The following is a 27,565-nucleotide window of genomic DNA, read 5'->3' as shown; positions in this document are numbered from 1 at the left end:
GTGACAAGGGCCATACAGCCATCAACGGTTATAAAGTGCCAAAGAAATATAATCGCAAAGAAGTGGAATAGCACAAAATGACGAAATTAGCTTATAAACACACTCTTAAAGTAAAATAAAAGCGTAATTAGACAAACACTAGAGAGCCGACGACAGTGTTGACAATGACATTGGAGCAAAATTACAAGTAGCATTATACAACAACATTATAACAAACATACATATGCACTTATAGTAAAAGACAAAAAATTAAGGGGCAGTGTACATCATACAATAAGTACAACAATAGCTGAAGAACAGATTTGCATATGACATCATATAACAATGTGAGAATTATAGCATCTAGATAGTTGTACTTAAAATAACAAAAAAACCTAAAATGACAAACACAATACAACCAACGTTATTTGGAGTAATCGCGGAGATCAGCTCGACCTAAGTGCGATGGAAGAGCCTCCAGAGGAACGCTTTCATGATCACGATATCCCCTGCGCCAGTTAAGTATTACTATTGCTTCTTGTACTGTCACCAGAGAATTGACTCATCGTCACATAACCATTACCGTCACTGCTCCGACAACTCCAGTCGCCCCCAATTGATGGCCTGTCGGTGAGTCAAGGTATTTAGCACCAACCCTCTCCGTTATGGTCTGCTGGTTCAATCAATCGAACTCGTGGCAAGTGAACGATGCGCCCGTTGTCAGCCACATTACACCCGACAGTGCACACCAACTACTCCTCACAGCTGTAGCGTCTTTCCTGTTCGGTTGTCTATAAAACCTGTCATCCACCTCCTCTCACACTCGCCAACATCATTTGCAAGCAATCCGGTGGTTGCCACATAAATTATCGTACTGTCGTTTAATGCCTGTTGTAACATTGCACCACGTGAAAACTCTCCTTCGTAGTCTATACCCCCCCCCCCACACACACACACTCACTCTCTCTCTCTCTCTCTCTCTCTCTCTCTCTCTCTCTCTGCACACAGTTGAGATGCGAATTATGTCTCTGTATGTGATAACGAATCGTATCAGTCGTCTTCATATTCGAAAATGACTGTGAACTTCGTACCACTTTTTTGGATGGAGGTGTAATAAGGCTTTACTCATTCTTAGTCTACTGTTTTTTGTTCGGAAGCTGTATATACTTGCTTTTTAGTACCTTTAGTGAATCAGCACAGTTTGCCTTTTATAATGAAGACCAACTACCGCAACTGCACTTAAACATATATCCTTCAGTGGATGTCGCTGTTAGGACACCTACTAACGACAGCAACACGTCACATTTTATGTGATAAAAGCTACCAATACTGGTGCAGAACATCGGCGCGTATTCCCGCCCTCTATCGGGAGTGTAAGTCAAGGAAAGGTTTATTATATTATCAGTTTCTTTTTCAGTTCGTGAATCCACATATTTGTGGCTTTAATCAAGTCCTAAAAAAAGATATTTCTATTTATTTTAATTACTTCCTTCTTTGCTCGCCTTCCAGTCGCACGTGGTAAGAAGCTTGTTGCTTATCCTTGTAGTTATCTCTAGGATCGTCTCAAAAATCTGCTCTGCTGGTGAGTCACCAAACGTTATAGGACTCAAAATGTGTGATGCAGCAGTGCTACGTCCATAAGTAAACTGAAGCTAAAGTGTGTGCAGGATGAAATTCTTCACAGTGAGCTCCCAGTAAACTCACCAATCCAGCTACAATCTAAGTACTTCGAATCACTCATGCAACAATACGAAAAATTTGTGCCACCATTTATCAAAATGTGACATCTATTACGGAAAATATTGTCAAATTTTGACTTATTTAAGGCCGGTACTTTCTCATCAGTTTCACTAAGCTTTAACACAAATAATTTTTTATATGGGCATCATCATTTAGAGCGGCATACAGGCCGAGTGTCTAACGATGACCTTCGCAACATACACTCCTGGAAATGGAAAAAAGAACACATTGACACCGGTGTGTCAGACCCACCATACTTGCTCCGGACACTGCGAGAGGGCTGTACAAGCAATGATCACACGCACGGCACAGCGGACACACCAGGAACCGCGGTGTTGGCCGTCGAATGGCGCTAGCTGCGCAGCATTTGTGCACCGCCGCCGTCAGTGTCAGCCAGTTTGCCGTGGCATACGGAGCTCCATCGCAGTCTTTAACACTGGTAGCATGCCACGACAGCGTGGACGTGAACCGTATGTGCAGTTGACGGACTTTGAGCGAGGGAGTATAGTGGGCATGCGGGAGGCCGGGTGGACGTACCGCCGAATTGCTCAACACGTGGGGCGTGAGGTCTCCACAGTACATCGATGTTGTCGCCAGTGGTCGGCGGAAGGTGCACGTGACCGTCGACCTGGGACCGGACCGCAGCGACGCACGGATGCACGCCAAGACCGTAGGATCCTACGCAGTGCCGTAGGGGACCGCACCGCCACTTCCCAGCAAATTAGGGACACTGTTGCTCCTGGGGTATCGGCGAGGACCATTCGCAACCGTCTCCATGAAGCTGGGCTACGGTCCCGCACACCGTTAGGCAGTCTTCCGCTCACGCCCCAACATCGTGCAGCCCGCCTCCAGTGGTGTCGCGACAGGCGTGAATGGAGGGACGAATGGAGACGTGTCGTCTTCAGCGATGAGAGTCGCTTCTGCCTTGGTGCCAATGATGGTCGTATGCGTGTTTGGCGCCGTGCAGGTGAGCGCCACAATCAGGACTGCATACGACCGAGGCACACAGGGCCAACACCCGGCATCATGCTGTGGGGAGCGATCTCCTACACTGGCCGTACACCACTGGTGATCGTCGAGGGGACACTGAATAGTGCACGGTACAGCCAAACCGTCATCGAACCCATCGTTCTACCATTCCTAGACCGGCAAGGGAACTTGCTGTTCCAACAGGACAATGCACGTCCGCATGTATCCCGTGCCACCCAACGTGCTCTAGAAGGTGTAAGTCAACTACCCTGGCCAGCAAGATCTCCGGATCTGTCCCCCATTGAGCATGTTTGGGACTGGATGAAGCGTCGTCTCACGCGGTCTGCACGTCCAGCACGAACGCTGGTCCAACTGAGGCGCCAGGTGGAAATGGCATGGCAAGCCGTTCCACAGGACTACATCCAGCATCTCTACGATCGTCCCCATGGGAGAATAGCAGCCTGCATTCCTGCGAAAGGTGGATATACACTGTACTAGTGCCGACATTGTGCATGCTCTGTTGCCTGTGTCTATGTGCCTGTGGTTCTGTCAGTGTGATCATGTGATGTATCTGACCCCAGGAATGTGTCAATAAAGTTTCCCCTTCCTGGGACAATGAATTCACGGTGTTCTTATTTCAATTTCCAGGAGTGTAGAAAGATCCTTGATTTAAACTTAGAGCCGGCCGAAGTGGCCGTGCGGTTAAAGGCGCTGCAGTCTGGAACCGCAAGACCGCTACGGTCGCAGGTTCGAATCCTGCCTCGGGCATGGATGTTTGTGATGTCCTTAGGTTAGTTAGGTTTAACTAGTTCTAAGTTCTAGGGGACTAATGACCTCAGCAGTTGAGTCCCATAGTGCTCAGAGCCATTTGAACCATTTAAACTTAGATATTAGCATATTTGATAATACAAATAGTGACTAAGTGTTTTGTAGTTAGTTCTAAGTGGTGCATAACAATTTAGTTTAGGGACTTTGCCATATATACAAGTTATTAATCTACACAATGTACTGGCCATTTACATGTTACTAAATAGCTGAAACTTAAAAAAGTAGCTCATTTGTTTCGGACACTACTCATGTTACAAGCGAAACCTACTTTAATTTAACAGTAATGGGAAACATACCCGGGTTCCCGGGTTCGATTCCCGGCGGGGTCAGGGATTTTCTCTGCCTCGTGATGACTGCGTGTTGTGTGATGTTCTTAAGTTAGTTAGGTTTAAGTAGTTCTAAGTTCTAGGGGACTGATGACCATAGCTGTTAAGTGCCCTAGTGTTCAGAGCCATTTGAACCATTTGGGAAACACATTTGTTCTTATGCGGCACATGCTACTATTTGTTTAATTAAAAATTCCTATAAAAAGTTTTCGACGGAATTGAGCCACAGTCATGTTATATTTCTTGAAAGAGTGAACCGCCATTTGACTTTGTATCATTACATTTATCTTCTGTGGTATCTATATTTCGGCTTTTATGCCATTATCAGGTACAATGCTAAAAGTTGTTGGACCAGTGCATTGTACTTGATAATGGCATAAACGCCGAAATGTAGATAGTACAGAAGATAACGGAGAAATACACAGTCAAATGGCGGTTTACTCTTCAAAAAAAAAATTATAATAATAATAATTTTCAATAGGTTGGTATGCCCGGAACAAAAGGTTTCAGTTACGATTTCTGTGGCAGCATACTGAACATCCCTCTTAGCAACTGAAAACTTAAGTGACATTACTGTCCTTTTCATTTGTGTTTATTTATAACAGATTTACCGTTGAGAAAATACGGGTTATAACAAAATGGTACGATCAAACTTTGAGGACATGTTGTTCGCATATACTAGAAGAAAACGTGTGCATGTGTATCCGAAAATGCTTTCTTTATCTAACAGAACTCATTTTCTACAACTCATAATACTACAACAGTCACGGGAAAGTACAAGAACATCGTCCGTCAAAAACGTTAACGGACTGATTTTATTCCTGGCATATTAGTGACATTAACTACGGCGGTAATTTGAACTAAAAACTGTAAACAGATGTGCATTCGACCATTCAGTTGTGAGCAGGCAGTAGTGGACGTGTTGCCGTAGTGTGTCAAAAATGTTGTCACAAATCGCAGTGAAATAACATATCTAAATCGAATGTTCAAGACATGCGCCAGAATGTTTCGGGTGGCTCTGAAACAAAAGCACCAATGCGTGGACGCATGCAGCAAATGTATTGAAACTCAAAACGCGGTTAATTTTTTTCTGGAAAAAAATCATCATGGGTGACGAGACTCGGTGTTATCAATACTAACCTGCGGCAAAGTACAGAAATTCAGACGAAGGGTCAACGCTTTGACAGTATAACCGACAATGAAGCCAATGTGACATCACAAAGGAGGACTGACAGTTTCAGATGATTGTGTGCATTTTCTGTGCGTTGTACACAAGTGAGGGGAAACTATGTGGAACACCTGAAGCAATGAAATCGTTCTCTTAACTTTTCTCTGTGTTTCATTAATCAAGTTTCGAAACGTTATGGACTGACGGGGTACCACATGGAACAATTCATTGCATATACTGTTCAAAATGCCCTGTGTTGACACTGATATATGTCTGGACACACCGTTGCATCGAATCCCTGATACGTTGATGTAAGATTACCTTCGGAGTATTCCGTATGTTTTCGCAGCCTTCTACGATATGGATACGAAGACTTTCGGTACGTCTAACCGGAATCCGAAACGCGCAAGGTTCCAAATGCCAGTGAATAGTCTGGCTGGTTGGTTGATTTGGGGTAGTGGACCAAACAGCGAGGTCCTCGGTCCCACCGGATTAGAGAAAGATGGGGAAGGAAGTCGGCCATGCCCTTTCGAAGGAACAATCCCGTCATTTGAGTGAAGTGATTTAGGGAAATCACAGGAAACCTAAATCAGGATGGCCGGACCCGGGTTTGAACCGTTGCCCTCCCGAATGCGAGTCCAGTGTGCTAACCACTGCGCCACCTCACTCGGTCCAGGGAATTGGTCCATCTCTTTCTACACATCTGCCACAGAGCCCATGAATTAAATCTCGACCAGATGTAACCAAGAGAACCTTTCGTTAGATTCATGCCACCAGTTTCATGTAGTATACACGTACATTTTGTTTCTGTGTGTTTCTCACGGTTCCTATATTACGAAGCGATGTAGGAAATGAGTTTAATATGTAAAACCAGCATTGTCGTTCCATATGCGGAGTGTAGCCTACGTTTGGCAGCACCTTCTGTTGTACCCTGTACGGAGCGTATAAAAAAAGTGCCACATATTCGTACAAGAACTAGAACTTCTTCGAAGAGCAAAAGTTGCTATACTTAGTTCTATAGGAATCGTTTACCTTTGACTCCTCATGAAGAGCACTGTTTCCTCTAAACACGTCGCGAATAAACAAATGGAAATAACAACACTTAAGCAGTGACAGGTTGTGAAAAACATGTACGACGTTCATTTCGCCCGGCGGATTTGTGTCGAGGTCCGGTGAACCGGCCAGTCTGTGGATGGTTTTTAGGCGGTTTTCCATCTGCCTCGGAGAATTCGGGCTGGTTCCCCTTATTCCGCCTCAGGTACACTATCTCGGCGATTGCTGCGCAAACAAGCTCTCCACGTACGCGTACACTACCATTACTCTACCATGCAAACATAGGGGTTACACTCGTCTGGTGTGGGACGTTCCCTGGGGGGGGGGGGGGGGGTCCACGGGGGGCCGAACCGCACAGTAACCCTGGGTTCGGTGTGAGGCGACGCAGGGGTGAAGTGGACTGCCGTAGTCGTTGTGGGGTTGTGGACCACTGCGGCTGCGGCGGGGACGGAGCCTCTCCGTCGTTTCTAGGTCCCCGGTTAACATACAACACAATACAATACAATACAATGCCGCAAATGATTGTAATGAACCAAGATGGGAAAAACCGTGGGACATGGCTCAGTGGTTAAGGCTCCAGACGTGTAAGTCGGACGAGCGTGGACAAATCACCGTTCGCTCAGCCTGATTTTGGTTTTCTGTGATTCGATGGAAGTGGCGGCCGAATCTGCACACATCCTTGTTTCTTCAGAGTACGTGCTCTGTCTGCAGCCACCTCAGCGCGAGCTGTTTTAAACGCTAAAAACTTTAACTTTACCTTGGGAGAAAGTAGTAACTATTTTTCTCCTGGTCAGAGTGCTGAGACAAGATCTGAGTCAGGTTAGCACTTCGTCACACGAGCTTCAGCGAGAGTGGTGCTTACTCAGTGCCCTAAGGAGGAGGCTTTTTCTTGTTTAACAACGCGCATGAATAAAACAGCGACAGACCAGAGGACGTTGATGGGTGCCGGTTTTCCCGCGCCAGGTGCGTCCCGGATGTAGCGCCGAGTATAACTCGCGGTTGGCACAACCTGCAACGTGTCGTATGACACATTCCACGTAACAGCCGTCTCCAGAAACTTCTTTGGCGAGTTCTTGTGCTCATGAAAGGTTTTCTGTTGGAGGGCCTAGACTGAACGAGTCCTCTCACGGTCGCCAAGCTGAGCCGGCGGAGTGGACGTTCGTAACGTCGGCGCGACACGACACGATGTCGCCCCTCCCCCTCCCACAGGCCGCTCACACTGCAGTAACTCTCCATCTCCAGCACCGTCACCCACACAGCTCTGTCCACTCACAGCCTCTTTTAGTGAACGAGCAAGAGGAAGAACATACACTACTGGCCATTAAAATTGCTACACCAAGAAGAAATGCAGATGATAAACGGTTATTCATTCGACAAATATATTATACTAGAACTGATATGTGATTACATTTTCACGCAATTTGGGTGCATAGATCCTGAGAAATCAGTACCCATAACAACCACCTCTGGCCGTAATTACAGCCTTGATACCCCTGGGCATTGACTCAAACAGAGCTTGGAAGACGTGTACAGGTACAGCGGCCCATGCAGCTTCAACACGATATCACAGTTCATAAAGAGTAGTAACTGGCGTATTGTGACGAGCCAGTTGCTCGGCCACTATTGACAAGACGTTTTCAGTTGGTGAGAGATCTGGAGAATGTGATGGCCAGGGCAGCAGTCGAACATTTTCTATATCCAAAAAGGCCCGTACAGGACCTGCAACATGCGGTCGTGAATTATCCTGCTGAAATGTAGGGTTTCGCAGGGATCGAATGAAGGGTAGAGCCACGGGTCGTAACACATCTGAAATGTAACGTCCACTGTTCAAAGTGCCGTCAATGGGAACAAGAGGTGACCGAGACGTGTAACCAATGGCACCCCATACCATCACGCCGGGTGATACGCCAGTATGGCGATGACGAATACACGCTTCCAATGAGCGTTCACCGCGATGTCGCCAAACACGGATGCCACCGTCATGATGCTGTAAACAGAACCTGGATTCATCCGAAAAAATGACGTTTTGCCATTCGTGCACCCAGGTTCGTCGTTGAGTACACCATCGCAGGCGCTCTTGTCTGTGATGCAACGTCAAGGGTAACCGCAGCAATGGTCTCCGAGCTGATAGTCCACGCTGCTGCAAACGTCGTCGAACTGTTCGTGCAGATGGTTGATACGAGGCCGTTGGGATCCAGCACGGCGTTCCGTATTACTCTCCTAAACCCACCGATTCCACCGAGCGTGGTGGCGCAGTGGTTAGCACACTGGACTCGCATTCGGGAGGACGACGGTTCAATCCCGTCTCCAGCCATCCTGATTTAGGTTTTCCGTGATTTACCTAAATCGTTTCAGGCAAATGCCGGGATGGTTCCTTTGAAAGGGCACGTCCGATTTCCTTCCCCATCCTTCCCTAATCCGAGCTTGCGCTCCGTCTCTAACGACCTCGTTGTCGACGGGACGTTAAAAAACACTAACCTAACCTAACCACCGATTCCATAGTCTGCTAACAGTCATTGGATCTCGACCAACGCGAGTAGCAATGTCACGATACGATAAACCGCAATCGCGATAGGCTACAATCAGACCTTTATCAAAGTCGGAAACGCGGTTGAGCGCATTTCCCCTCCTTACACGACGCATTACAACAACGTTTCACCAGGCAACGCCGGTCAACTGCTGTTTGTGTATGAGAAATCGGTTGGAAACTTTCCTCATGTCAGCACGTTGTAGGTATCGCCACCGGCGCCAACCTTGTGTGAATGCTCTGAAAAGCTAATCATTTGCATATCACAGCATCTTCTTCCTGTCAGTTAAATTTCGCGTCTGTAGCACGTCATCTTCGTAGTGTAGAAATTTTAATGGCCAGTAGTGTAATTACATGTCACAAGGTTTACTCTTATAACAAAAACTTGAATTCGGAAACTGCGAGTCCAGAATCTGTTTAATGTTTACCACATTAAAATGGGAAAAAGGTGTAGTAATCCATGAAAATATTTAGAATTACGAGGGTCACTCCAAAAGAAATGCACACTATTTTTTAAAAATCCATCTTTTATTCTACATGTTTGAAAGTTTTACAGTGTGTAGACATATCCCTTAGGAACAATATTTTCATTTCTCCACGTAATTTCCATCCCTCTCAACTGCCTTACGCCATCTTGGAACCAGCGCCTGTATAACCGCACAGTAAAATTCTGGACCAACCTGTTGGAACCACTGTTTGGCAGCGTGCACAATGGAGTCATCTTCAAACCCTGTTCCACGAGGAGTCTTTCAGTTTCCCAGAGAGATGATAGTCACATGGAGCCAGGTCAGGACTGTACGGCGGGTGTTTCAGTGTTGTCCATCCGAGTTTTGTGATCGCGTCCACGGCTTTTTGACTGACATGTGGCCGTTCATTGTCGTGCAACAGCAAAACATCCTGCTTTTGCCGATGTGGTCGGACACGACTCAGTCGAGCTTGAAGTTTCTTCAGTGTCGTCACATATGCATCAGAATTTATGGTGGTTCCACTTGGCATGATGTCAACAAGCAAGAGTCCTTCAGAACTGAAAAACACCGTAGCCTTAACTTTTCCAGCAGAAGGTGTGGTTTTGAATTTTTTTTCTTGGGTGAATTTGCATGACGCCACTCCATTGATTGCCTCTTCGTCTCTGGTGAAAAATGATGGAGCCATGTTTCATCACCTGTCACAGTTCTTCCAAGAAATTCATCTCCACCATTCTCGTACTGTTCCAAAAGTTCGCTGCATACCGTTTTTCTTGTTTCTTTGTGAGCCACTGTCAACACCCTGGGAACCCACCTGGCACAAACCTTTTTTAACGCCAACACTTTCAGTATTCTGCAAACACTTCCTTCCTCTATCCCAACGTAGCGTGACAATTCGTTCACTTTGATGCGTCTGTCAGCAGTCACCAATTCGTTAATCTCTGCACATTGTCTGGAGTGTGTGCAGTACAAGGCCTGCCGCTGCGAGGACAATTCTCAATATTGCCGTGCCCACTTTCATCACGTAACCTGCTTGCCCACCGACTAACTGTACTGCGATCGACAGCAGCATCTCCATACACCTTTTTCAACCTCTTGTGGATGTTTCCCACTGTCTCGTTTTCACAGCACAGGAATTCTATGATAGCACGTTGCTTCTGACGAACGTCAAGTGTAGCAGCCATCTTGAAGACATGCTGTGACGGCGCCACTCACGGGAACAGGTTGAACTAAGTTTGAAAAAGAGCGGGAAGGATGTATCTACACGCCATAAAACATTCACACGTGCAAAATGAAAACTGTATTTTTACAAAAATAGTGTGCATTCCTTTTGGAGTGACCCTCGTACATCTTTCATATGGGATATGTTACAATGGTTGTCGTTGTAATAGACGTACCAAAAATACTTTGACAAACTTGCATAAGAATTTCTCCTGCATATGGGGCAAACTCGGTGTGAACAGTGAGCCAGTCATCTCACCAATGCACCAGGTTGAAGATTCCCGTTTGGTAAAACAGCTGTTCTGCAGGCTGAAGAAGTCCGTAACTGCCTACTGCGTGTCCTCGTCCGACAGAAATTGTCGACTCTTCGGAGTCCTTTTCATGGGACCGAAGGCGTGATAATCGCTTGGGGAGACATCAGGACTATGGACCGGGCGCTTGACTGTCTCCAACTTGTACGTAATGGATGAGACTGGCCTCCCAGATGACCAGCATCTTGTGTCGATTTGCGACCGGCATGGAACTTGGCGCACCATTCCACAGCGGTGATTTTCGACAGACATGCTGCCCCATACACATTCTTCATTCTCTGACGGCTCTTATCTCTAACATCGAGTTGGTCCTGTTTTGACGCATTTGGTAATAACGTCGCGGTAGTTCACGTTTCCACATCTACCGCACGTACGTCGGAAAGACGCGAATGATACACTAATCCCTTTCCTACATGCCGGTGCTTATATACCCGCATAGGAGTCGCGCTACAGTGCAAATACGCTGCAGCAACGCCCTCAAACGGAAACTTTTTAATCACTCCTCATACAACACGAACAAAACGCTAAGTGTACACGCATCCTTTACACTCCACAACTACGCATACGACGCCAATCCCATACAGTGTACACACATACATTACACTCCCCTACATTCCGCAAATACGCATATGACGCCAATCTCCCATATCAGCAAGTAAATGGGCTAATGCGCACAGAGGAAGAACACCCTTTCCGACTAGGCGGCAGAATCTACTGCGTTGGATTTCCCAGCCTACAATGCCATACGACATAAAATGTAATTTAATTACAGACTTTGCTCTCACTTTTAGACACTGGAAGATTTGGCCTAATGGGACGTGATCATTTACGTTTGGGTGGACTAAAAATGCGGCTGTAGTAATCTTTTTCTCTGGCTGGAGAAAGGCAATTAGTAGTGCACTGTCGGTTGCTAAATTGTTGAATTGTTGTACGGTGCTGTCTCAGCTACTGATTAGTATACGCGTAAAGTATAGAAAATTTGTCAATAAGGTCAATGGGTCATTTTTGGACACTGAATCATTACGAGAGGAGCACAACGAGCAGTGTGTATATGTTGTAGTGCACTGACAACAAGCAAGAATTGCTGAAGAAAATTTGGTTAAAAATTAGGACACGCAAAAAATGGTAATTTTTGTGATGTGGAGGTCATGCAAGTGGTATATAACGATCCATATACGAAAATATTTATTACCAATGTTAAAAAAGTACAACACACAGCATATTACATACTGTTCATCTTCATCTCTACTATGTTGTTTTGGACATAATCGTAGCAATTTCAGTTCCTTCCCTACTTCTGGTATTCAACGGATTTGCCCTTCGCGAAGCATAGATAGGGCCAAACAATGCGGTCCATTTTTCATTCAGCACAATTTGAATGGCCCAAGATCGCCGCTCACCCACTCTTAACAATTAAGAACCACTTGCCACGAACTGTAATCATAATATGTTGCCCATGTACTGCTACAGTTCCATAAGGAGTGTGTCAGACCGTACACTTTTTCCTCGCAAACACTGATTCACACTTCACGTTCGCTTAAGTTGCTTGCTCCAGCCACTACGTGAATGTGTCGGCGTACGGCTGCACCTGAGAGAATACAGTGAACTAACGATTGGCTGCTGCGAAATAGTTGCGAAGCATCTAAGAGTGCATCTGAAAGACCATTTATGGAGGTGGACAAATTGGTACCCATGTACAGGAAGATGCAATCGATACCTTTAGTGTCTATATTTACACTCCAGTGCATTATCCATTACCCATTTTTATCGTTTATATTACTTAGTCCATATATTTGTTTTCCTGCCATTTGGATGGCAGAAGTTGTTTACTTCTGGGACGCTGTTTTGATGTTTTTTGTGAATTTTTAATGCAGAGAATCTTTTCAGTCTTACTAAATATTTCCTATCTTTAAATTAACTCGATTCCTCTTCTACTTTCTTTCTCTATCTTTACTGCTTCACCTTCTCCGTAAGTTAGTTTAGACAACATACAGCTTAGTTTGGTAACACCTTTTACCCATTCTTCCGCCTGACACGTGAAGATATTCTTAGAATTATTCGTTAAACATCTTTACTGAATTCGCAATCTCATACCATAAAACGTTTCCAGTGAGCCACTTGCTTTATTTGTATTATTAATTTTCTTGAGATTTCCTTATCTTCTACTAGAATTTGTTCATTCCTAAAGAACTTACTTTGTTTGTATGATTCCCGTTACTCAATGATTAATGTTTCGCTCATGAAGTAATAAACCTTTCATTAAGCATTTTCACTTTTTTTTCCAGATGAACCTGTTGTACAATATGCTGACGATGAAAGTGAAAGAGTACTGCGAAACAACAAAAATGCCAGGTGAGTAACGTTTTGTCGAAAGAGAGACCATCGTGAGTTATACAGTTGTCGATTTCTAAAACGAGCGGAATCATTGCAATAGCACTTTTTGGCGATGTAAGAAAATGTAGCAGAAAAGGTTATCAGCCCTATTTTAGTTTTTTAGGGAAATATAATTAGTATCTGGGTTGCGCTAGAACATAGATCTTAAGTATAGGGTAATACAGTTCTGGTTCAGCATTAAGCCTTGCACTTTACAGCAATCTGGACGTCCTATATAGAACATGAAACGTGTAGATGGTTAGAGTGGCAGGAAAGCAGGAGACTGCCAAATCTCCGCCAGAAGCACCCACGGAAAATTGATTGGTTCCTCAAAAACCGTATTTATCTCGCTTCCTATTCCTTTAGCATAACTACGTTAAGCTCCGTGAAAAATTTCTGCTACAATTACTAAAATGTTTATCGGCTAAATGTACAAGAAAACACTTGGAAACTAGAAGACAGGTGACAACGGACGTTTTAATGACGAGTTCTTTACCCATCACGAATTAATTGTAATGCAAAAATGTACTCCAATTTCTGCTATCTCAAGGAGCATACTTCGTTAATAATTAATACAGGCTGTAGATTTAAGAAAACTCGTAAAATGTACAGTACTTCATCTGCATTCAAACGCGTAGGTAAGACAGTAAGGTGCACGGAAATCGCCCAGGCATTTTGTTGCGTTGGGTGAAACACTGTTGCCGGATATAAGCCAAGTTCAGCGTGACAGGTCTCAATGACAGCCGCAAGGACGAACTGACGACTAGGCGGAAGCGCCACGCTACGTTAACCCCGCGCGACACCTCCGAGACATCCTGTCCCTACTGCGCAAATATCGCTAGTCTTTCCACCGCTCACGTCATTTATTTTTCGAGTGCGCTCTCCGCCTATCATAATTTTATAGGGCATGGACAGAGTAATATGAGCACTTCAACACAGGTATGTAGCAGATGCAAGTGAACATATAGACTGAACCTTCCTAAACACTCAAAAGGCACTGGACACTTTTCCAGCATCGTCGATTAACACTGAAGATAGGATCATACGAAGTATCTTCGAAGATAAGCGGTTGGCTCGATCAATTTTTGAGAAACAGAACCTGGACGGCGAATGTTCAACAGAAACGAGAATTACATCAGTTACATCGGCGTGCGCCGAGGGAACGTAAAAGTATCTTTTAATATTCTCAATACACACCAATAATTTATCACAAGGGTCAGCACCATTAAGAGACTGTTCGCTGTCGATGTCGTTGTCTACAGGAAAGCATTACCATTAAACGATAGCAACGAAGTGTGGTAAGACTTAGACAAAAGTTTGATTTAATGTTATGAATTGTTAACACTCTCCAAACGTGAATAAATGCAAGGTAATGCCCATTAATAGCTAACATCTGCAGCCTGTTTCATCGTTTTTAGGGGTAATATACTGCTCAAAATAATTAGAGGAACACGACGTATGGCGTTTGCCATACTCCCCTAAGTAATAATTGAGGACTGGGTGAGGATGTTACCAAGTTATACATTTATCTTTCACAAATTAGGTACACAACAAAACATCATTACATCCTCGATCGCTTACACAAAAAGAATGTTTATCACCGCCTGACACATAAGTCGACAGAGGTCACCCTGTGGTATACGTTCCCATTCTTCAATGAGAGCCCTTGAGAGTTCTTGAAGAATCTGTCGTGGAACAGACGACTACGAATACGTCTGTCGGGCATGTCCCAACATGCACGATGGGACTTAGGTCGGGACTCACCGCTTGCCATTCCATTGCTCAACGCCCAGGTTTCGTAAGACATCCCTGCTGACGTCCGCCAAATATACCCTGGTACTAGAAGGAATTCAGAGCCACCATCGTATGCAGCAGCCACCACATGGTCCAACAGGATCTGTTCAATGTACTGTCTCAAATGGCTCTGAGCACTATGGGACTTAACATCTGAGGTCATCAGTCCCCTAGAACTTAGAACTACTTAAACCTAACTAACCTAAGGACATCACACACATCCATGCCCGAGGCAGGATTCGAACCTGCGACCGTAGCGGTCACGCGGTCCCAAACTGACTCGCTTAGAACCGCACGGCCACACCGGCCGGCTTCAATGTACTGCCTAGTGGTAAGGCGACCATGGAGAAAGACAAGACTCGTATGGTTGTCAGCACTGAAACCTTCCCACAACATCACAGAACAGGAATTCTGTCGATTTTCTAGACAACATTTGGCAGGTATGCCTGAACTTAAGCGAGCTGCAAGATTTTGTGGCGTCAAGCGGGGTACTTGAACAGGACGCCTGGAACGCAAGGCACTTTCTCGTAACCTGTTCATTACAGCCTGATCAGGCACAGTGGCTCCAGTGGTCCTTACGAGATCGTCTTCCAGTGCTCTGGCGATTTCCGTACGACGCCGCAACGCGGAGATAACCAGATATCGGTCTTCAAGTGGGGTTGTACTGCGTCAGCAACTTTGTCCAACTCGCTCTCTAGCGTGTCCACAACCTATGGATGACAGATGGAGAGACATTGGCATCTGCAGCAGCACGACCTGTAGCGGGTTCACAACCTATGGATGACACAAGGAGAGTCATTGGAATCTTCAGCAACACGACCAAAATTCCATACTTTTTGTATCAAACAGACCGCCCTTGCAACATGCATTGCATTAAAATCTCATTGCCTGTGCTTGGTTGATTACAACGTCCACAAATGACAACTTCCATCTGTGTATCTCACTAGAAAACACTGGAATACCGGTACTCACTTCCTCCTGAGGGATCAGCAGACATTGTAATGCATAACACAGCCAATAGATGGCGAATAATTTTAATTGTTGCCTACATTGAAAGTGAAGATCCCAAGCCACGCAATAAGTGTGGCGTCGATAGTTACGATGCCACAATGTAGGTGCAAGCTCTCGTAAGTTAGCACTACGAGAGAAGACTAACTACGCCGACCACAGTGCCCTCTGGCCGACGCTGTGGAGCTCAGCGAGTGCCGTCTTGATTTCGGCCATTTCATCAAGAGCAGACGGCCTGGAAATATCGCTTCTACTACCGAGTGGGCTAGCTTGCTATTGAGACTTTGTATCAGTTACGTTCAGTTAAAGTTTGGACAGCAACGAGTATTTGTTAGTTTTGAGATTATACTGAACAGTCATCGTAACCTCACAGGATTAGACATGGACTACGGCTTCACACCTACGTGCTCATCCTAGCCAATTTTTTTTTGCATTTGATATTTACTTGTGATTTTGACTCTATTAAAAGTGTTAAAGTTACATGCAGTACCGAAGTGCTCCACCTCTCCTCCTCCTACTCGCTTCTTTCACTCTCGGCCTATATTACAGAAGCAGTACACAGGAACAGACCCACGCACCGCCTATCCAGACGGGATACAAAAATAAGGCCATAGGTACCACCAGCATCAAAATAGATTTAACTTACAGGGCGTTCATACACGTGTTCTCCTAATTCTTTTGAACAGTGTTTGAAGAGGCTGTATAAAATGAGACGAACACCTAAAATTAATATTAGGGAAGACTTAAAAATGGCTCTGAGCACTATGGGACTTAACATCTATGGTCATCAGTCCCCTAGAACTTAGAACTACTTAAACCTAACTAACCTAAGGACAGCACACAACACCCAGCCATCACGAGGCAGAGAAAATCCCTGACCCCGCCGGGAATCGAACCCGGGAACCCGGGCGTGGGAAGCGAGAACTCTACCGCACGACCACGAGATGCGGGCAGGGAAGACTTAAATTTGTTGCAAGGGTATTGGGAAAATACAGTGCATCTTTAAACAATATGTTCACAAGTTGCTAGTGCGACCGCGCGTGCAGATTTTAGCCAACGCTGCAGGTTCCGCTGTTGCACTTAACCGTGTGCAATGTTCTCAATACGTTGCAAGTGTCAGTCGTGGTCACAAAAAATGTTCTGTGTAGTTGTGAGTGCATTATGCCGAAGCTAAGGAAAATCGGACGTGGTCACATTGTTGGGGCACGTATGGTCGGTGCTTCTGTAACCAAAGTAACCGAAATATTTGGAGTTTCAAGAGGCTCCGCATACAGGAAAAGCGGAAAAACATCATCCGCTAAGTTAGAAAGCGGACGAAAGTGTGTTGAACGATGGTGACGGACGGTCGTTGAAGAGGATTGTGACGAAAAATGAGAAGACGACATCTGCAAATGTCGCTGCAGAACTGAATGTTACTCTCGCAAACCCTGTCAGCACCAAAACAACACGAAGGGAACTCCATAGCTGGAATTCCAAAACCACTCATCACTGATGCAAATGCCGGTACCAGGAAAATTGGTGCAGAAGCTGTAAAACCTGGATTATGGAGCAATGGAAGGAATCCTTTATATCCGATGTGTTTTGTTTCACAATGTTTCCAACTTCGGGTCGAGTTCACGTCCCAAGAGCGAAACATGGTGGGGGTTGGGTGACTTTGGGCAGCCATATTCCATGGGCCCCATGGTTACTCTGCAAGGTCGCATTACTTTCAAGGATTATGTGAACCTTTTGGCTGATTGGGTCCATCCTATGGTAGAGTGTTTATTTCCCAACAGTGATGGCGTGTTTCAAGACAACAGGTACCCTGTTCACACAGCTCACGTCGTCCAGGGCTAGTTTGGTGAGTAGGAAGATGAACTGTCTCGCCTACCCTGGCCACCACAGTCGCCAGATCTCAATATGACCGAACCGTTGTGGTCTACTTTGGACAGAAGAGTGCGTGATCGCTCTCCACCTGCATCATTATTATTACCCGAAATTTTCACTATTTTGCCAGCCGGAGTGGCCGAGCGGTTCTAGGCGCTACAGTCTGGAACCGCGTGACCGCTACGGTCGCAGGTTCGAATCCTGCTTCTGGGCATGGATATTGTGATGTCCTTAGGTTAGTTAGCTTTAAGTAGTTCTACGTTCTAGGGGACTGATGACCTCAGAAGTTAAGTCCCATAGTGCTCAGAGCCATTTGACCATTTTTCACTATTTTGACTGAACACTGTTATAATATTCCCTTGGGAGCTACACAGGACCAGTATTTATCTATTCCGAGACGACTGGAAGCAGTTTTGAATGTCAACGGTTTTCCTACATCGTATTAGGTCTTTTAATGTGTTGTTATTTTGGCGTTTCCATATTTTTGTCTCTGGTGTAGCCTTGTAGAGAAGTGAAACGAGAAAGACCAAGCAATTCGGACAAGAAGAGAGTACAAGACTGTGGATTATGATGCTGCAGAAGAATGTTGAAGATGGTTAAATGATCGTATGGTGTCAGTGGTCAGGAGTTCCCAGGCCGGAAGTTCGGCCGCCAAGTGCAAGTCTTATTGAGTGCGACGCCACATTGGACGACTTGCGCGTCGACAGTCGGGATGAAATGATGATGAGGACATCACAACACCCAGTCCCTGAAGGGAGAAAATCTCCCGTCTCAGCAGGGAATAGAACTCGGGCCCCCGTGCGTGGTGTGGTGTCACCGCCAGACACCACACTTGCTAGGTGGTAGCCTTTAAATCGGCCGCGGTCCGTTAGTATATGTCGGACCCGCGTGTCGCCACTATCAGTGATTGCAGACCAAGCGCCGCCACACGGCAGGTCTAGAGAGACTTCCTAGCACTCGCCCCAGTTGTACAGCCGACTTTGCTAGCGATGGTTCACTGACAAAATACGCTCTCATTTGCCGAGACGATAGTTAGCATAGCCTTCAGCTACGTCATTTGCTACGACCCAGCAAGGCGCCATTACCAGTTACTATTGATGCTGTAAAACATGTACCGTCAAGAGCGATGTTCACCAATTATGAATTAATGTTAAGTATTCCAGTAGTTACGTACGTTCTTTGCTACTATATATTCCTTGTCATGTTCCAGACCTCACGCCAGCCTGCGTGAGCTTAAACGCGTGCCTTTCGACTTCCTCCTAGTGGATTGGCTGTCTTGCCAGTCCACAACACGTGGCATTCCAATGCGCTGACCATTCAGCTATTGGGACGGACAATGTTAAAGATGAAGTGGGTAGATCGAATGTAGGGTGGTACAGACTCCAACTGGAGAAAAAAAGAAATTTGTGGCACAATTTGACTACAAGAAGGGATCAGTTGATAGGACATATCATCATTGAATCCTCAATTTGCCAGTGGAGCGGTGGATGTACGTTGCAGTAATTATTAGGAGATATAGAGGATAGTCTAGAGCTACAAGAAGCCAGTCTTCTGACTGAAGGCCACAATAACAATAATAACAATAACAATAACAACAACAACAATACTTAGTTTGTTGTATTCACTGTATGCTCTTAGTGTTCAACATAAATATGTGGCAGGCACAGAAATTAGTTGCTGTTTTAAGGTGGCTTGTTTGCATGCAGCAGCTATACCTAGCGTTGCCAACAGATAAATATAAGGCAACATAGATTAGCAACAATTTACAATAATGTATTAAGAAATATTACACTTTAGTGTGAAGCTGTTGTGATGCAGTGGTCTGAAGTTCACTTCCACTGAACTGTCAGTCTGGCCTAGCCCTGAATCCAGTGAACAATGACTACGATCACTTGTAGGTTGCTGCACTTGGCTCTTCCCGGCGGCGCCTGTAAACAGGGTCCTGATGATACTCTGGATACTAACTGCTAGGTGCAGCTGTCAGTCCACCTATATCCACGTTTGGCGGGTTGATGTCCAGTTCGGAACAACACACATCAAAAAAAGTTTTGCATCACCTCGGTTCCGAGAGTTCCGGAACCTGTACGGAAAATTGGAATAGAGATCAACATAAACATCATTTCCGCCCTTTTTATTGCTCATTAAGACCACACATTACATGTTGTACCACCATACAGCGAGACCTTCAGATGTGTTGGTCCAGATTACTGTACACACTGGTACCTCTAATACCCAGTAGCACGTCCTCTTCCATTGATGCATGTCTGTATTCGTTGTGGCATACTATCCACAAGTTCATCAAGGCACTGTTCGTCAACATTGTCCCACTCCCCAACAGCGATTCGACGTAGATCCCTCAGAGTGGTTAGTGGGTCATGTGGCCTATAAACAGCTCTATTCAATCTATCCCAGATATGTTTGATAGGGTTCATGTTTGGAGAACATGCTGGCCACTCTAGTCGAGTGATGTCGTTATCCTGAAGGAAGCCATTCATAAGATGTGAACGATGGGGGCGCGAATTGTCGTCCATGAAGACGAATGCCTCGCCAATATGCTGCCGATATGGTTGCACGTTGGCCCCACATAATGCCACCCCAAAACAGCATGGAACCTCCACCTTGCTGCACTCGCTGGACAGTGTATCTAAGGCGTTCAGCCTGACCGGGTTGCCTGCAAACACATCTCCAACGATTGTCTGGTTGAAGGCACATGCAACACTCACTGGTGAAGAGAAGGTAATGCCAATACTGCGCGGTCCATGCGGCATGTTGCTGGGTCCATCTGTACCGGGCTGCATGGTGTCTTAGTTGCAAAGATGGACCTCGCCATAGACGTCGGGAGTGAAGTTGCGCATCATACAGCCTACTGCACACAGTTTGAGTCGTAACACGACGTCCTGTGGCTGCACGAAAAGTATTATTCAACATGCTGACGTTGCTGCCATGGTTCCTCCGAGCCATAATCCGTAGGTAACGGTCATCCACTGCAGTAGTAGCCCTTGGGTGGCCTGAGCGAGGCATGTCATCGACAGCTTCTGTCTCTCTGTATCTCCTCCATGTCCGAACAACATCGCTTTGGTTAAATCCGAGACGCCTGGACACTTCCCTTGTTGAAAGCCCTTCCTGGCACAAAGTAACAATGCGGGCGCGATCGAACCGCGGTATTGACCGTCTAAGCACGGCTGAACTACAGACAACACAAGCGGTGTACCTCCTTCCTGGTGGAATGACTGGAACTGATCGTCTGTCTGTTTTCTTCTTTATTGTATTTCGATTCCCTCCCAGAGGCGGGGCAGGCTGGCAGCAGAGCAATACACCGCTCTGCAGCCTACAGATAAAGTTAAAAACATAATGAGGAGATATAACAATAAAAAGAGGCGATAAAACGGTGACTGTTTAAAACTGGTACATGGCGAAAAAGTTGTGAAGAAACATAAAAAACAAAGAGGTCTGTGATGGTGATTAAAAACACTTAGGAAATAGATGGGCACAGTTAAAAAACACGGCGACAGTCTGATTTCTGTTCGCAACAATTTAAAAAGAGGACGCACAACACTGAACGCTCACACTGCACTATAGAGTGCGAAGTCATATGGGTATGTGGAGGGGAGGGGACCGGACAGATGAGTGGGGGGTGGGGGGAGCCGATGGCGGGAGATGGCATAGAAAAAGGGGGGGGGGGGGAGCAGGGCGGACGCGTGAAAGAAGTGGAGAAAACAGTGGAGGGGAAAGAAAAAGGACTCGGGGGAGAGGATCGGCTGTCGGACCCCCTCCGTCTGATAGGTGCTGCTCGTTCATGGTTGTTTACATCTTTGGGCGAGTTTAGTGACATGTCTGAACAGTCAAAGGACTGTGTCTGTGATACAATATCCACAATCAACGTCTGTCTTCAGGAGTACTGGGAACTGAGGTGATGCAAAACTTTTTTTGATGTGTCTGTTTGTGTGACGTATGGCGGAAGCTTAGCGGTGTGGCGCCCTCTCTGGACGCTAGCCTTTAACTCAGTGCTGCCTGAGTTGCGAACAGCTTGGCCCTCTATTACGTGTGAATGTCTTCTGATCCTCCAGAGGAATCATTAGAATAGGGTCATCATCCCAATGTAATACGACGTGAGATCGCTAATTCTGGTTCGAACTATCCTCCGCTAAGTACTGTACAGTGTCTTGCGCAGTATATATGTCGATGTAGAATATGGGGGCCTGATTGCAGAATAACCTGTAACGGACTGGCGATATCTTTTTGGGTTGTTAGTACTATAACATGCCTGTAAGTTTTCAGAGTCCCTAATACGTCTGTTTCGTTGTAATCTGCTGATATACCGCTACCTCTATTTGTGAACTTACACATACTCAACGGCGGAAAAATTGTCGGTGACCGTTTAGTTCGTGTACCTACAGCAATCGTAGATGTATCAAGCCGGGTTTTCCTAGGAGCAGGAATTTTGCACCGCTTTGTACGTAATACTCCCGGCGTAGTGCGTCTTCCCCTCGACGGGGACAAAACAGTTCAAATGGCTCTGAGCACTATGGGACTCAACTGCTGAGGTCATTAGTCCCCTAGAACTTAGAACTAGTTAAACCTAACTAACCTAAGGACATCACAAACATCCATGCCCGAGGCAGGATTCGAACCTGCGACCGTAGCGGTCTTGCGGTTCCAGACTGCAGCGCCTTTAACCGCACGGCCACTTCGGCCGGCGACAAAACAGTGATGATACTTTCCAACAGAGCGCAATGCGTAGTGCGCTTGCGCTTTGTCAGGCGTGACAGGACAACTGGTTCTGAACGAATCTAAGGCGTTGTCTGCTGCGTTCTAGTATAACAGTTGCTGCAAATCAGATAAATTTAGTGTGCAAAATGGCTATAAAGTGTTCTAAAAAGCTAAAAGCGCGTTTCGGTGCCGATGAAGATGAACTGTTGATTGACGCAGAGTCAAAAACATATCTCTGACTGTTTTTCTGCGCTTCCCATAAGTCTGGAACAAACAATACTATGCTTCATCACCCATTTAGCTACCAGGAAACCCAGCGGTTACCTCCTCTCCCGCCCAACCCATCAGTACTGTACAGCATTCGTGGTCCTGTGACGCTGCTTAAAAACATTCCACATTTTAATTGGTATACTAGGATTTTTCATCCATTGATGGACCACACAGTCTGAGAATTTCATGACCTTTTCTCCTCTGGGCATTTCCTCCACAATTACCATCTAATTTTATCAATCTGTTCGGTGAAAGATGTCCCTCTGCTGCACACATGCTGCAAAACAATCCTACGTCTTCTCTATCCCTGTATTCCTCCGTTCAACCCAGTTCTTGTATTTTCTTCCACAGACATTGGCTGAAGCGAAAATTGCTACGAAAAGGGATGTTTCGGGGAACACCACTTTCGTAGCTTTAATTTTAGCCATTTCAAAGTCCAGCACTGCATTTTTCGGTGACCAACAAGGCATCTAATTTTTCAGTCCAGAAAAAAAATCTTTCATATGTATTTTGGCTTTGACTGGGAGAAAAGCAAATAAAAAAGGAATACCTTCGTCTCTTCTACTGTGCTTCCGTTGTCAACGTATGTGATGTACCGTCCATAAGAATAGTTCCATTTTCACGTAGCATTTTCTCCGCTTCTTCATAATCGAACACCAGGATTCTTTTGTCAGGAGCAGATCCATCGTTAATTTTCAAAAAAACTGTTAACGGCAGTTTGTTTCAAAATGCCTTAACTCAGCTGAATTTCCGAACTAGCGCTAAAGTTCTGGGTTGTTCCAACAGCTCTTACAAAATGCAGTCTTTGAGTTCTCACGTGGCACTTCTTCGTCTAAAACTAAACCTTCACCTTTCTTATCTTGACATTCTTCTTTAAGAATCTGGAAAACCGCCACTGTTTTTCTTTTTTTTTTTTTTTCGTGGACTCTTTTCCTGCAGTTACGCATTCGTTTAAAAACTCCACATGTGCTTCGTCAGATGGGCGAGAATGTCGCCGTTCAAACCTGATTCTGCCATTTCAAATTTTTAAACGGCCTCAGCACTTGTTCCGTTCGAAATTCACGCACAACCAGTTCGTGTACTCATCGATTTCTGTGCACCCGGTAGCAATGGCCATCATAGCGAAAACACGGCTTCCATTGCGTTGTTGTAATTATTTCCAATTTTTATAATTTATTGACTTTCGCCACGTGCCCCCTACAGACATCCCAAAAGTGGAATGTCAATTGTGACGATACTAACGTAAGGACAACACAACATCCAGTTCACACGCGGAGAAAAATCTCCGACCCAGTCGGGAATCGAACCCGTTCCCCTTCGGGTAGCAATCCGCCGCGTTGACTGCGCTGATAACGAAGCGGACGTTGGTTCTATTACCCACAGCATACACAGCACAAGCAGCTTAGGCCTACGAAACTGCGGAACGAAGGCTGCCGGCGAGATCATTGCCTGACTGACGACGACAACACATTTTCCGCTGGTGGAAGACTGGCGTAAATCAGCACTGGGGCAGGCTCTGCTGGGAAAATCCACAGTGCGAAACTGCTTGGTCGGAAATCTCACAGTACTTGCGGCACCTACAAAACGGCCGGAAACACCCCGATCGGAAAACCCGTGTAGCCAATGGACCTGTTCTGTTCACGTGGCGCAAAATTCCTGCTCCTAGGAAAAACCGGATTTAAGGGCAGTTAACCACTCGGGCATTTCGTCCGAAGTTACGCGCTGAGCGAACAGCTTACACGATTATTGTTCGTGGTAGCTCGGAGTTGGAGAAATAATGATTCTCAGTTATTACGCTAGTCACATCAATTCAACAGATATTACCTTGAAACCCGCTGCAGAGTGAAAATCTCATTCTGGAAACATTCCCCAGGCTGTGGCTAAGACATGTCTCTGCAATATCCTTTCTTTCAGGAGTGCTAGTTCTGCAAGGTTCGGAGGAGAGCTCTGTAAAGTTTGGAAGGTAGGAGACGAGATACTGGCAGAAGTAAAGCTGTGAGGCCGGGGCGTGAGTCGTGCTTGGGTAGCTCACTTGGTGGAGCACTTGCCCGCGAAAGGCAAAGGTCCCGAGTTCGAGTCTCGGTCCGGCACACAGTTTTAATCTGCCAGGAAGTTTCATATCAGCGCACGCTCCGCTGCAGAGTGGAAATCTCAATCTGGAAATATTACCTTAATGGATAGCAAGAGAGCATGCCCAGTTGATAATTAACATGGTCACAGAATGAGATTTTCACTCTGCAGCGGAGTGTGCACTGATATGAAACTTCCTGGCAGATTAAAACTGTGTGGCGGACCGAGACTCGAAATTCGGGACCTATAGCATATCACCGCACGCTCCGCTGCAGAGTGAAAATCTCATTCTGGAAACATCCCCCAGGCTGTGGCTAAGCCATGTCTCTGCAATATCCTTTCTTTCAGGAGTGCTAGTTCTGCAAGGTTCGGAGGAGAGCTTCTGTTAAGTTTGGAAGGTAGGAGACGAGATACTGGCAGAAGTAAAGCTGTGAGGACGGGGCGTGAGTCGTGCTTGGGTGGCTCAGTTGGTAGAGCACTTGCCCGCGACTGGCAAAGGTCCCGAGTTCGAGTCTCGGTCCGGCACACAGCTTTAATCTGCCAGGAAGTTTCAACATGGTCACAGATTTACCATGGACGATGATTTGGGTAATGAAATTGATTCTAGTGATCAAGTGATCAAGTGATCTAGTGATACGCGAAAAAGTTGCATTTTTTGCAGTCAAAACATACGATGCTAATGTAGTTAAGAATGCCCGCGGTGCTGTTAGATCAGTTTATTTTCGAATTCGGTGAACTAGACCAGTATAGAAACCACTTGGCGCAGAACATTCTAAACCTTGCGTCATCTAGTATATGAATTTTTACACCTTCGGCAATACTTCAGGTGACTGTTCCTGAGATTTCCCGAACGTTTCACAAGTAAATTTTATAAATGTACGAAAGAGACGAGGCACAAATCACGTTTTTGTATGATTGGTAAATACAGGCAGGCGCAATTTTTGCGAGGAGACGCAGGCATTAGCACACTGATCTCGCATGTTCGAGATGCGGTGTTCAAATCCCTCCCGGCAACCTCGTGCAGGTTTCCCTATAGCTTCTAGAGTGAATGCTGGGACTATTCTTTCAAAAAATTTTGCACGTACTTGTTTGATTGTATGTTGCGAAAACTTTTGCAACTCGGGCAGAGATCTACCGGTAGCTCTAGTGATCAATAGAAAGTTCTCTAGTCTGCCGGAAGGTGGCAGCGCTATTGCACCGGGACACGTCCTTTTGCTACCTCCGTGAGAGGTTTCCCAGGTTCTTGTTCAGGAAACAGTTACCTTACTGTAAGCGATATTTTTGAGCATCTCTCTCCTCAGGTGCAGCTATGTGTTCACTAACTTGAAGGAATGTTATTAGAAATATTAGGTTGGTGCATAAATACGTAGGGTTTTTCCATAAGTTTAATAAACACAACAGGTACACATAACAGAGATTTTAGTCGTCAATAGTATATTCTCCTTCACCATTTACAACGCTGGGATAAATTTTCGATTCCGCGACTGTAGAAATCACGTGGTTTTCCGGCGAGCCATGTTTGGAGCGCATTTTGATCCGGAAAGGAAGTTCCTTGAAGGTTGTTCGGTACAGAGCGGAAAAGGTGAAAATATCAGATGAGGTGAATAAGGTGGGTGGGGAATGACTTCGCCGGCCGTGATGGCCGTGCGGTTCTAGGCGCTCCAGTCCGGAGCCGCGCTGTTGCTACGGTCGCAGGTTCGAATCCTGCCTCGGGCATGGATGTATGTGATGTCCTTAGGTTAGTTAGGTTTAAGTAGTTCTAAGTTCTAGGGGACTGATGGCCACAGCAGTTGAGTCCCATAGTGCTCAGAGCCATTTGAACCATTTTTTGGGGAAAGACTTTGAAACCCAAATTATGTATAAGCGGGACAGACGCCGCACATTTTTTCAAATTAATTTTTATCAGTATATAAACACTCAAATTGCAATAAATGTTGGCAAGATTGGTGGTTTGAACATTGTGTATTGTTACAGAAATTATTGTATTATAAAAAGTTATAACAAAAGAACAATCTTATGATATATAATAGCTTGTAAATTACAAGAAAATATTAAATGACGGGCAAGATGCCGCACTAGGGGGAAACAGATGGCCAGTTGTAAAAGACACTGAGAATGAGATTCACTCTGATTTTTCTTTTTCAAATTTACTTTTAAATCGTCCACAAAAACGACAAATGTTCTCATAGAGTGTGCATAATTCATGAAGCCATTTAGAACATCCTACTTATTGAATCAAATCAGAAGTAGACGACGATTCTCGATATAGGTCAAGGCCCTCTACGCATTCGTCGTCTTCAAAATTTAATTTATTGGAGAACTATTGTGTAGGAAAATATCAGAATCTTCTTCTGAAATTCTCTCTTCAAACACTCTTCTTTGGCGGTTCTTTTGCTCTGATTTTAGGGATTTGATTTCTCTTAGCAGCATTTTTTTTTTTTTTTTTTTTTTTTTTTTTTTTTTTTTTTTTTTTTTTACACGCAGGCTTTTCCTTTCATCTTTCCTCCAGTGATTTTCTTTCTTTACCTTGCTATAAACTCGTCGCATGTTAGATTCATTTCTGACTGTTTTCTTTTGGATTTACTTCTCTGTTTTCAGAAATTACTGCAACCAGTCAGGCGACTGGTTGCAGTAATTTCTGAAAACCTTTTCACACCACAGTCGCAGTGTTCCACATCCACAATGGATAAAAGTCTTACTTCTCTGTGGTAGAGCAAGAGCAGGTGAAATCTGTTCCAGAAATTTTGATGGAGTTTCTCCATGTGGAGTCACTGATTTGTCATTTACACTGCAATTGCCGTGTGCAGTTGGTCGAACAGTAGCCAAATTTGTGGAATGTTTGTATGTAGAAGGGTGTTCTATTAACAAATTTGTTGCAGACGTTGATG

General features: G+C 45.3%; 1 protein-coding gene and 1 pseudogene across 1 annotated transcript in view; one reads left to right on the top strand and one right to left on the bottom strand.

Annotated features, from left to right (window-relative positions):
• Nucleotides 1–27,565, top strand: part of LOC124555755 (rhythmically expressed gene 5 protein) — a 177,972-nt gene that overhangs the window by 61,030 nt on the left and 89,377 nt on the right. The window contains exon 2 of the mRNA XM_047129778.1: nt 12,872–12,938. Coding sequence (XP_046985734.1) covers nt 12,872–12,938 — 67 coding nt within the window. The remainder of the gene's footprint in view (nt 1–12,871; nt 12,939–27,565) is intronic.
• LOC124557430 lies at nt 356–505 on the bottom strand (annotated as a pseudogene).

The sequence above is a fragment of the Schistocerca americana genome, chromosome X (genome assembly GCF_021461395.2).
Source record: "Schistocerca americana isolate TAMUIC-IGC-003095 chromosome X, iqSchAmer2.1, whole genome shotgun sequence".
Classification (NCBI taxonomy): Eukaryota; Metazoa; Arthropoda; class Insecta; order Orthoptera; family Acrididae; genus Schistocerca; species Schistocerca americana.
This window is presented reverse-complemented; position numbering and strand designations above follow the sequence as displayed.